Here is an 11,137-nt window from a genome sequence, read left to right as displayed (position 1 = left end):
TAGTAAGGCCATCGGTAAAACAGTCCATGTGACATCAGTGGCTCAACGTCAGTTTTGCGAAGCAGCGGGAATACTTTTTGTGCGCAAAGAAAACAAAAATAGCATAATTTATTCAACAATTCTTCTTCCCCCGAGTTACGTCTTCCGCCATTTTAAGAGTATCGCAACACATACGCACGCTTTCCCCTAAGCATAAACAACACTGATTACACAGATTACGTTCATGCGCGCGCTTTCTCCCCCGAACGTAAACAACGCGGATTACGTCGATTACGCTCTTTGGTACTCTCCAAAATGGCGGAATATGTAACTCGGGGGAGAAGAATTGTTAAATACATTTTTATTTTTGTTTTCTTTGCGCTCAAAAAGTATTCTCGCTGCTTCGCAAAACTGAAGTTGAGCCACTGATGTCACATGGACTGTTTTACCGATGGCCTTACTACGTTTCTGGACCTGGGAACATTACAGTTGTGTTGCTGTCTATGCAGGGTCTGAGAGCTCACACATTTCCTCCAAAAATATCTTAATTTGTGTTCCGAAGATGAACGAAGGTCTTACAGGTTTGGAACGACATGAGGGTGAGAAATTAATGACAGAATTTTCATTTTGGGGTGAACTAACCCTTTAAGTGTCGACACATTTACATTTCTTTAAATAAAGGCATTTGGTTGCGATTTTGTATTTGTTGTTCTGCAGTGAATGATTGGACTTCCTTCTGGATTTGTTTAAATCCATTTTGTGAACGACTCATATGTGCACAATTATTCTGCATGTTATTAACTAGCACTCATTTCACACTAAATAAAGCAGGCTAAATGGTTCAGACATCTGATCAATGTCGTTTGGCAAATAACACCGTTATTGTCATGGCTACAGTACCTTGAAAATTAAGAAACAAAATATTCTTTTGAGGTGGAAGTATTTACTGGTAGAAGTTGGTACAAATAAACCTTATTTACAGAGGTTAAGGCAAAAGGTGGAATGACATGCATGCTTTTCCCAAAAACATTACTGTACATGCTCTTAAAGTTCACAGAATTACAAAGGGGAAAAATCCCAAACACTGAAAAGACATGGAAAAATAATTCCTATTTATAAAAATTAAAGTACAAAAATGTTTAGTACAAGCCTTTTCTCCTTATACAAAGTAGACAAAATAGCCACATAACATTCAGCAGTTAAAGATTTGTATCCCATTTTAAAGTGATTTATCAAACACAGTGATCTGATCAGCTGATATTTTCTCCAAATACTGAAATATAAATACCATGCATAATACTATTTGCCAGTTGCCAAAAAGACAGTCCCAAATACATAAAGTGCAAAACACTGTCATTTCAAAATCAAATCTGCATTTCAACCTCTAGTGTGTGCGTGAAGTAGGGCTAGTTTCACTACTCTTTCTGTGAAGTGGTGGGGAATGTTGACAGTACAGTAATGATGCACAGCCTGCCCACTGTAGCAGAGATGTTGATACTGCACTTGAATATAATCAATAAACCTCAAATCAGTGTTTTAAATCTTTGAGGACTACCCTAAGAACAGAATTTCTTAAAAGATACAGCAGTGAATTTATAGGATGTGACTACTTACTAAACTATGCATGAATTAAAAAAAGCGCAACATTAAAGGTTTGTAAAATACCATGTAAAGCTACCATCAAAGACCACAATCTAAGTGCCATCCTGTTCAAATGTCTCTAAAATTACATTTTCTAATCCACACCTTCATTTTGTTTCCATTTGTTTTATTCAAATTATTATAGGTTTATGGTGTAAAAAAAATCTAGGAAGTTGTATGAGTATTATTAGGATAGCATTTTAACCCATGATGCAGCAATTTAAAGCTTCTGGCCAGATTTTTGTCCCTAATATTTGCTACAGTATAATAATGTGCATTAAGTTTTAAGAGCAGATAATATGTTTTTGTTGGCAATTACAGTACAGAGATAATCCATAGTAAATGTGTTGTATTTGTACTGAATGCATGTAAATTATTGTCATGAATAAATAACTACAGCCAACATTTCTCTCAGAAATTCCATATGGAAGTGTTATAACTGCTTTCATATAAGAACCTAGAAGATAATAAAGCTGTTTTCCCCCTGTTAGTTCACATTAATAAAATAAATTGTGCTTTAGGTTTAAGTAAAATAAACACCAAATCAAACATATTAAAATAAGCACATCAAATATAAACGTTCTGTACATTTTACACGTTCACACGCCAATATCACATAACAAATCCTTCTACAAAAACAAAACTCTTGTTTTGAAAATGCATTTAGAAACTATAAAAGGATTATGTTTGTAAATCTGTTTGATATATGACAATAATTTTGGCAACTGTCAAATAATCTCCAGTGAGATATCAGCTTCAGATGTTTTGGTCTGTTTCATGGCTGAATCTGTGAGGAGCTGAAGCTTTGGACATCAGACAAATACGCACAAGTTAAAAAAAAAAAGTTCCTTTAACACACAAACTTACATACAAAAAGTGCCAACATGTGCTCTCGTTCTCTCACTCTCACTAAACAAATACTCTCCTCAAGATATCAATCACACATAAACAAATGAAAACCAATGTCAGGTATGTTGTTTTCTACTGTCCACACACTCAAACATACTCTTTTAGTGAAATCATACCTGACCGACAGGTAAGCAGAGCAGAGACTAAGAAACTATAGCGAGGCCACACCTCCCCTGAGACAAAACATCAACGTCTCCCAAAAACAAGTTCAAAAGTGGTTACAAAAACATAGTCGAAGGACTCTGGGAGGACGAGTGTTTTAAATCTAGATCACTAAAGGCCCAACACAAATATCATATCGGTAGCTGAATATAGAAAAACCATCAGGAATTGTGCACAGTTCTGTATATCGCTCAACTAACTGTTTAATAAATAAATGTATTTTAAATAAAGCGATTTCTTATCTCAAGCTAGTTTAGAGCTAATTTGGCTTATACGACTATGGCCTGGCCAACAGTGATCAGATAACAGTACTAAATAAGAAAGTAAAGAAAGTGAGGAAAACATGAGCATATACCTGCAAGCTGAGGATCACCTGTTCTATTAGAAATAAATGGACATGGTCCAGGGAATTTCTCAAAGATCGTCTGGCGGTATTAGTGTGTGTGTGTGTCAGTGAGACCTGCATGTGTTTGTGCGACTCATGTGATGAGTGTCTCACTGGCCGAAGTCTCATCCAGCAAAGCTTGGACAGCGATGCCAACTTTAATCAGGCCCTTCTCCTCCAGAATATGATGTGGCAGACATAACTTATCCTGGAAAAAGAGATTCACAAAGAGGACAAACAAAGTGTCATGTCAGAGAAGAAAGAGACACAGTCATGGAAAACAGAATTTATTATACACAATTCATTAAAACTGAATGTTCTTGTTACTGAATTCAGTGAAACTAATAGAGACTCACCTTGTTTAGCAGTGATGCCAAATGCGATATCAGTCACGCAAAAATCAAAAAATAAATAAAAAATGCTGACCCCCATACATTTGAACTGTGGTCTACTGTCTTAAAAATGAACTAAAAAGTACAAAAAATGTCTTCAAGAAACACAAAGATGAGAAAAACAACCCAAACTGTACATTTATTCCTTTTCATTTACAGAGTCATAAAATCCACAAAGCCTTACAAAGTCCACTAGCAGCAGCACTGAACACTATTCAAGAAGTCTAGAGCTGAACAAACACTTTTTTTGCATCTTGCAGCTTTTTTTTACAAATAACTGGGAAATAATACCGAACAAAAAGTCCTGAACAGTCAATACTGCATTTATTTTTGTCAAACTGGATGATGAAAGCAATGCCAATTATAACTGCTGTGATCACGCCGATGCGGTTCAAAGTATTCTGTAGTTTGAGGAAGTGATGTCAAGAGGCCTCAGTGACATCGCTGTCTGCTGATTTACTAACGGCTCCCTTTAAAGATTTCTTTTATCTGTGATGAGATAAACGAGGTCAATCTATTATGTGAGATAAAGATCGGAACCTAGAATAGAATCAGAGGATCCAATCAGAAGAGACCCGTTCTCCACCTCAGACCTTCACAGCAGTAAATTACATGCAACCACTACACGGATAACTCAATTATTAAAATTGCGTTAATCTGATATTTCATACTAGTTCAAACCCACCTCAGCCTCTATTACAGATCACTGATAGAACACATGAATTAGATTTTATTCTCCGACGCTTTTATTCCTCATTGTTCGATTTGGGTTAGTCACATCGCTGTGGACTGTGGCTTATTAAATTAATTAAAAAATAGATTTGGTTCACTCTGTCATTCTGTTTTACTAATGAACAGGAAATTAAACCAACAATTCATTAGTCCTATTTCATCCTATAGATGGCGTTTTGGGTAAAATAACGATGCAATCATTAACAATGACTGTGCAGGATATTTAATAATTCCCAATCTAAAAAACAACACATCATGCTCTTAAAAACACTCTTAACCAAAACTGCTTTTTTACATCCAACAGATAAATTAGCCCTTATGCTAATGATTAAATGTTTTTTAATCACAGATTTAACCTCACCGTACAAGACTTCTGTGCAAAGCAGGGCTATCATTTTGCTTTAATGGCATCTGGGCCTTCACTAACTCGAGTGTCCTGATTTATTATCTGCAAATTGTTTCTGTGAAGCAGACCAAATGTGCGCTTGATTCCTGTAGATATATTGCTGATCACTGGCATGAGGCAAGACCTCCATATCCGTTTGTATTATTTTTGTTTTGTCATGCAGATGCTAATAAATATACCAATTCTATTGTTTATGTATGCAATATCCAACAAAATTCAGCATTATGACTGCCGAGATTGAACTTTCTGAAACAAGTTTTGTAAAGAGGTGGAAGTGAGTGAGAATGTGGCCATTCTTCATTCCTTATTAAAGTGCTCAGTGCACCTCCTGCGTAAATGTTTGTAAAAAGTCTGTTTAAAGAAGGCTTCCTTAGCATTTTGCAAGGACTAATAAATATGTTATTACCAACTATTAAATAACACTTACTCAAACATGAAAACATTTGAATCTCTTCCTGGAGCACGTTACGCATGTAAGTCAAGATGTAAGGGTTGGTCAAACATATGAAACTATCCATCAAACATACAACTAAATGTGCTCCGACTGACGGACACATATTTTTCCTCCAGCCAGTGCTCATTTTAAGGGATAGTTCACGCAAAAATGAAAATTAAGTCATCATTTACTTAAGAGTTGGAACTGGTCTCTATTGACTTCCACAGTACGGAAAACAATACTATGGAAACTATGAAACTATTTCCATACTATGGAAATCAGTGGAGACCACAACTGTTAGCCACATTCCTCAAAATATCTTCTTTTATGTTCCACAAAAGACAAAAGAAAGAAACTCATACAGCTTTGGAACAACTTGAGGGTGAGTACATGATGACAGAATTTCCATTTTTGGGTGAACTATTCGTTTAAGTGAGGCCAACTGTTCAATGTGCTTTCAAGGACCAGTAAATGATATAATGTGTTACTTGTGTGTTTTTAGTTCATGTATGTTATTTAAATTCGCTCCAGCTGTAGGCCACAAACAGCATCACCAGACAGAAAACGTGCAGCAGACTTGAGCCAATCAGATCCCATATTTGCCAGGAAGGGGGTGGAGTCTGAGTGGACTCTGGGATAAGATTCTTGACCTCTGTCTCTTTCTCCCTGCCACTCTCCACCTTTCCTTCCTTCTGCCTTGTTCCTGTGCTCTCCACCATGAGCAAGGCTGCGACCACGGCCCAGAGCGGACGCAGGTTAAACTGCAGAACGTCATAAGCCGAACAGAGAGAGGACTGAGAGAGATTCAAAACATGGAGAGGATGACAAAGAGAACCAGGAAGAGGAAGAGTGCACAGGTGACATGGTGCTTAGCGGATGTGCAGTAGTGAGCGTATGCCAGGCACAAGTCAAGCTACAGCCGTTAACAATGATACAAAGCAAGAGAGCTGCAAAACCAGCAAAGAGCAGAGCAGGTCAAGCTAGACTGTTGCATAACTCACCAACTAGACTAAGTTGATAAACAAGGCAATGATATAAACCAGAAGTTACCGAACAAACAAGGCCTGCCACATTAGCCCTAAACACGCTAACAGAATAAACTAGCTTGATAAAGATCAGCTATCAGGATAGAAAACACAAGACAAATGGTGACAAAACTAGCTGCCATGCAGACTCGTAGTAGCTGCTGCTACTACAGACACAAGCTATGACAACTAAAAGCTTCCTGTACGACACGCTAATCAGAACAGCCTGTTATAAATGGCTTGGACCAAGCTCAACCCATAAAGCAGAAGACAACATCTGGGTTCCTTCTAGAAAGGCTATTGATCCCTGTTGAAAAACCAGCATTTGCTGGTTAGGTATGTTTTGAAATGTGGCTGCTGATTTGAGCTGGTTTAAGCTGGTTCTTAGCTGGTCATGTGCTGGTCCTAAGCAACTAGTTCCTGCTCAGGACCACCTAAGGACCAGCTTAAACCAGCTCATGACCAGCACATGACCAGCTTAAACCAGCTTATGGCCAGCTAAGGACCAGCTAAGGACCAGCTTAAACCAGCTCATGACCAGCACATGACCAGCTTAAACCAGCTCATGGCCAGCTAAGGACCAGCTTAAACCAGCTCATGACCAGCTCATGACCAGCTTAAACCAGCTCAAACCAGCAGCCATGCTTCAAATCATACCTACCCAGCAAACAGAGATGCAAAAAAAGGTGAGAACATTGTGCGGATCGGGGGCATGCTGCCCACAGAATTTCTTTTAAAGATATTTGCTCATTTGTAGTTACTTTAAGGTATTTTAAAATATTTTTATTACATTATATGTCCAAAACAATAAAAAATAATTGTTGCAACATTTGACAAAAATCAAGATTGAATATATTTGGTCAAAATCCCATGTTATAAAAAATGTTTGCCCTCTCTCTTCACCGTTCCCACATCTCAGACCCTAATACATAAAATAGACAGTTTTTGAGTTTTGAAGTAAAAAGTATTATACAAACTGAATTAAAAAAGTTATGAAGAAAAACAATTAGATGACTAACTTTTTAAGACTCGTCTAACCAGTTTATGCAATTGACCAACAATCCTCACTTGATTCCTTGCACACAAAAAGAGATGCATCATATCGACAAACATTTCGTCCATGTTTCAAGGGAACGTGGACATTGTGCTCATTGTGGCTAGTTAAGACATACAAAGATTTTCATGGACGTGATAGCTGTAATTGCTTCTAGCTTTATCTGGATAGGACAATATATTACGCAAGTGGTCACACTGAATTGATGAAATAATGGTTTCATGAACAATTTACACAGAAATTATTTCCACTCATATGTTATGTCCGTTGTCTGTTTATCAGTACACTGCAATTCTCTGTCACAGCTCAAGGAAACATGATCATTTATCAGAGAGCAGGTCAGAACCATTAACAGGATGGAATGGTGCCCTAGAAATGGATGATGAAGCCTAAAGCCATGATGATAACATCTTAATACAACGCCATGATGCAGCTCTAGTAGGGTTATATGAAGAAAGTGGCTTTAAATGCTGTTCTATGATCAGTTTTCCCAACATCTATTGACCAGAGAAGGTCCAGAAGTTTCTTGAAGCTGATAAACAAGGCAGAAATGTCTCCAAAATGTTTTCAAGGGCGTGACTGATCAGAGAGCAGTGTGAGGCAATCTCAGCTGCTTCAACCAATCAGATTAGGGGTGGCTAATGAACAAAATCAGTCAGGTAATAACATGTATTTTACCAGAATTTGTTTTCAAGGAACCCTGTGTGTACAGGTTTATTGTCAGAAAAACTAATTGAAACTAACCGGGCAGGTTTTCCAGACTGGGATTCAGATTCTAAATTAAACAGGATTAGCAGTGTCGGGGGTATGGACGGGCCCCCAACTGCACTGGCATATCAATTGCCTAGAGTTGTTAGCAGCGCACCTTGCTTTGAACCATCTCAAAGTGCGCTTACGGGGCAAGCACGTGCTGGTCCGAACGGACAACATGGCAAGCGTTGCGTACATCAACCAACAATTACCCCCATTAGCAGTATACTTCACTGAGACTGAGAATCAGCTTTACAGGGAGTCTTTCACCGGATAAGAACAAGTAGAAATTGCTTTAAATGCAAAACAGCTCAATTGGCGCACTAATACCGCAAAGTATTATTCTATGTAGAAAATATGGGGAAAGACCGAAACTGTCAGACAATGTTTGTCAAGGTCACATTATTATAATATATTTAAAATAAATATTTACCCGGACAACAACAGTATGATAAATTGTTCTTATTGACCACCAATACCAGTAAATACAGTTTTTAGTTTAGGACTGCACATAAGAGACTAGTAAAGCAAAACCTGTACAAACAGTGGCCCTTGAGAAACAGATCTAGTTCGTTTGGCATTAAAAAAAAAAATGAAATATTCACCTCAGGGACTCCCATTTTCCTGCAGGTGTCCAAAAAGTTTTCAACATTTCTGCGACATTTAGCCATGCTAAGCTTGGGCTGAAGGTTTAACGTATCCATATACAGATGTCAAAAAAGAGAGAAAGAGAGAGAGAAAAAAACAGGTTAACAAACTTCAGGCTAACAAACACATGCACTATCATTCAAAGGTTTTTTTTTTTAAGGAAATTATAATTGTTTTTTAATTCATCAAGGATTCATTAAACTGATCAAAAGTTTTTTGCCATTACATGAATAAAATACAACTGAAGGGGCTCATGAACTGAGAAACCAAAATTTCACATATCGTTTGATTGATATGTACTGAGTATTTATGCATTTTTAACCCAAATGGCAGCATCAATCTGTGAAGGACGTAGACTGTCAAACACACAACTGTTAGCCAATCATAGCAGTGGGTGTTTACTTCTGAGTCTACAATCCGCCACGCCTATTCAAACATAGCATTCTGATGAGGGGGTCAAAAACAGGACAGATAATAGCTTATTACTTCTAAATTATGTTTTTTTATGTAAAAATCTTGATAACATTATAAGTGGACCTCAGAGAACAGTACAAAATAAAAAAATAGAGGCAGTCAATGACCCCTTTAAAACATGTTCAAATAGAAAAGTTTTTAAAAATGATACAATTTACAATTATTTTAAATAATAGTATTTCACAATTTAAAGGCCCGTTCACACCAAGGATGATAACTATAAAGATAACAATAAAGATATAGTTCTAAAAATCGTTCTCAATATTACCACACCATAACTATAACGATAAAGACAAAGAGAAACCATATCGTTGGAATCACTTTCAAAACGATTTTTCTCCAGCTGATGAACGATAAAAAAAAAAATTTGACAGCCAATCAGAATCCATCCTGCTGTAACGAGCTCGAGAATTTAAAGCGGCAGACGTGCGTGCGCTTAGAATAAACAGACGATATCGTTCTTGGTGTGAACGGGGCTTTACTGTTAAAGTAAACAGTAAACACAAACACTTAAAAAATATATTTAGAAATATAACTGAACTCTGTAGTTTATAGTGTTTGTGTAAATGTGTGGATAATTCAGAGATGACTCACCACTGCAGGGGATGGTACATGGATACTGGCCACTGAACGCGGCCGAATGTGATTGACTAGGTGACAAAGCACGACCCCATCCATGAGAGAAGAGCCCAGATCTTCAGGAAGAACTACTTTCAGTCTGCTCTCAATACTCTGGAAAAATCAACATGATTGGGATATAAGTAAAACATTTTCATACAAATATTTTAGTCAAAAAAGAGAAAAAAAGTAGCTAAACTATTTTGGATATTTGTGCCACCATTAAAACATTTGACAAAAAAGATCCAAAACCCCCTTTTCACTTTGAACAGTATATCGATTGCTTTACAAATCTCTTTTTGTTTGAAAAGTGTTATATAGTTCATTTACATACTTGGCTTCTGTGTGAGTATGTTTGCATACCTCTCGTAGTTGCTCTATGAGCTCCAGCTCCTCTCTGAGCTGCTCCATCTTTCTCCTCATGGTGAACTGAGGATCCACTGATTCCAGAGTCTTGTGCGTCCTGAAAAACACTGTCACACAACTGAAGCGTCACCAGTCTGCACACAGCACATAATATATCCTGTCTTACTCACACATGCATAAAGACTCACTCTCATTTAATCACTTTCTTTTAACATCACATCCATCATGATATCCAAAAACTCTAAACTTTAGGTTAGTGTCAATTTTGATATGAAGAGGATTAAACAGTAATCAAATGTTATTACTGTTGCCATTGTTACTTTTAAACGACACGCTGCCTTTATTGTCTATTTACATCACAATGAATATCCTGAATTCTTAAGGGAATGAGACGCTGTCCTTATGTGACAGCTGATAGTCTTTATTATATGATATTTCTCCACAAGGGGGAGTTCTAGACATGAGAGAAAGGGGGAGATTGAGAAAGACAAGAACACAATGCTTCATTCCACACATCTGAGTGTTTCTGTAGTTGCATAACCTCTCATCCTGAGAAGAAATGAAAGAAAGAGGACAGTATGTGGGGAACATTAAAGGGGTCATATGATGCGATTTCAAGTTTTCCTTTCTCTTTGGAGTGTTACAAGCTGATTGTGCATAGATAAGATCCCTGAAGTTACAAAGACTAAAGTCTCAAAACCAAAGAGATATTCTTTATCAAAGTTAAGACTCTGCCACACCCCCCTAAAACGGCTCGTTCTAACACGCCCCCACATATCTACCTCACTATGTGGTAATATTTGCATAATGCGCCCAAATGTTCACGCAAAGAAAGAAGGCATGGTTTCAGTAACCGCAGTTAGTGTTGAAGCAGCCATGTCAGGGAGACGCTGTGTTTCAGTGCAAAAGCAAAAGCACTTTATTTGGCCTTCCGGAAGTAGATGCATTTAGGAATCTTTAAGATTACTTACAACAGAACAGCAATGCATTTTATGTACGACCGTTTTGTGAACCTAAGAGAGGAGGTAATTCTGACTTTGCTATGACAATCTGGCGCTTCTGAATCAGCTACGGTTTTGTTATTAGTTTTAATATTTGCTTATTGACTGTTCAAATGCAGAGTTTTGCGCATCGTGTGTGTGTGTGTGTGTGTGTGTGTG

At 37.5% G+C, this 11,137-nt stretch overlaps 1 protein-coding gene and 1 long non-coding RNA gene across 7 annotated transcripts in view; one reads left to right on the top strand and one right to left on the bottom strand.

Moving 5' to 3' along the window:
• Nucleotides 1-909: 909 nt before the first annotated feature.
• The window catches only part of lrch1 (leucine-rich repeats and calponin homology (CH) domain containing 1), a 60,940-nt gene continuing 50,712 nt past the window's right edge, over nucleotides 910-11,137 (bottom strand). For 4 of the 6 annotated variants that reach the window (XM_016238763.1, XM_016238766.1, XM_016238765.1 and 1 more), the window contains 4 exons: nucleotides 9,975-10,084; nucleotides 9,588-9,725; nucleotides 8,477-8,554; nucleotides 5,425-5,836 (listed from right to left, as the gene is read on the bottom strand). In XM_016238763.1, the coding sequence (XP_016094249.1) occupies nucleotides 5,555-5,836; nucleotides 8,477-8,554; nucleotides 9,588-9,725; nucleotides 9,975-10,084 (608 nt within the window). In that variant the 3' untranslated portion in view covers nucleotides 5,425-5,554. Of the gene's footprint in view, nucleotides 3,285-5,424; nucleotides 5,837-8,476; nucleotides 8,555-9,587; nucleotides 9,726-9,974; nucleotides 10,085-11,137 lie in introns of those variants that run through there. The other 2 variants (XM_016238767.1, XM_016238768.1) reach the window with 1 other exon arrangement.
• The window catches only part of LOC107555852 (uncharacterized), a 14,586-nt gene continuing 6,728 nt past the window's right edge, over nucleotides 3,280-11,137 (top strand). The window contains exons 1-2 of the long non-coding RNA XR_001605211.1: nucleotides 3,280-4,801; nucleotides 9,962-9,964. This is a non-coding gene — a long non-coding RNA (uncharacterized lncRNA). The remainder of the gene's footprint in view (nucleotides 4,802-9,961; nucleotides 9,965-11,137) is intronic.

Source organism: Sinocyclocheilus grahami, unplaced genomic scaffold (genome assembly GCF_001515645.1).
Source record: "Sinocyclocheilus grahami isolate Dianchi unplaced genomic scaffold, SAMN03320097.WGS_v1.1 scaffold547.1, whole genome shotgun sequence".
NCBI classification, from domain to species: domain Eukaryota; kingdom Metazoa; phylum Chordata; class Actinopteri; order Cypriniformes; family Cyprinidae; genus Sinocyclocheilus; species Sinocyclocheilus grahami.
The sequence above is the reverse complement of the archived record's forward strand: the minus strand, read 5'-3'. Positions and strand labels throughout refer to the sequence as shown.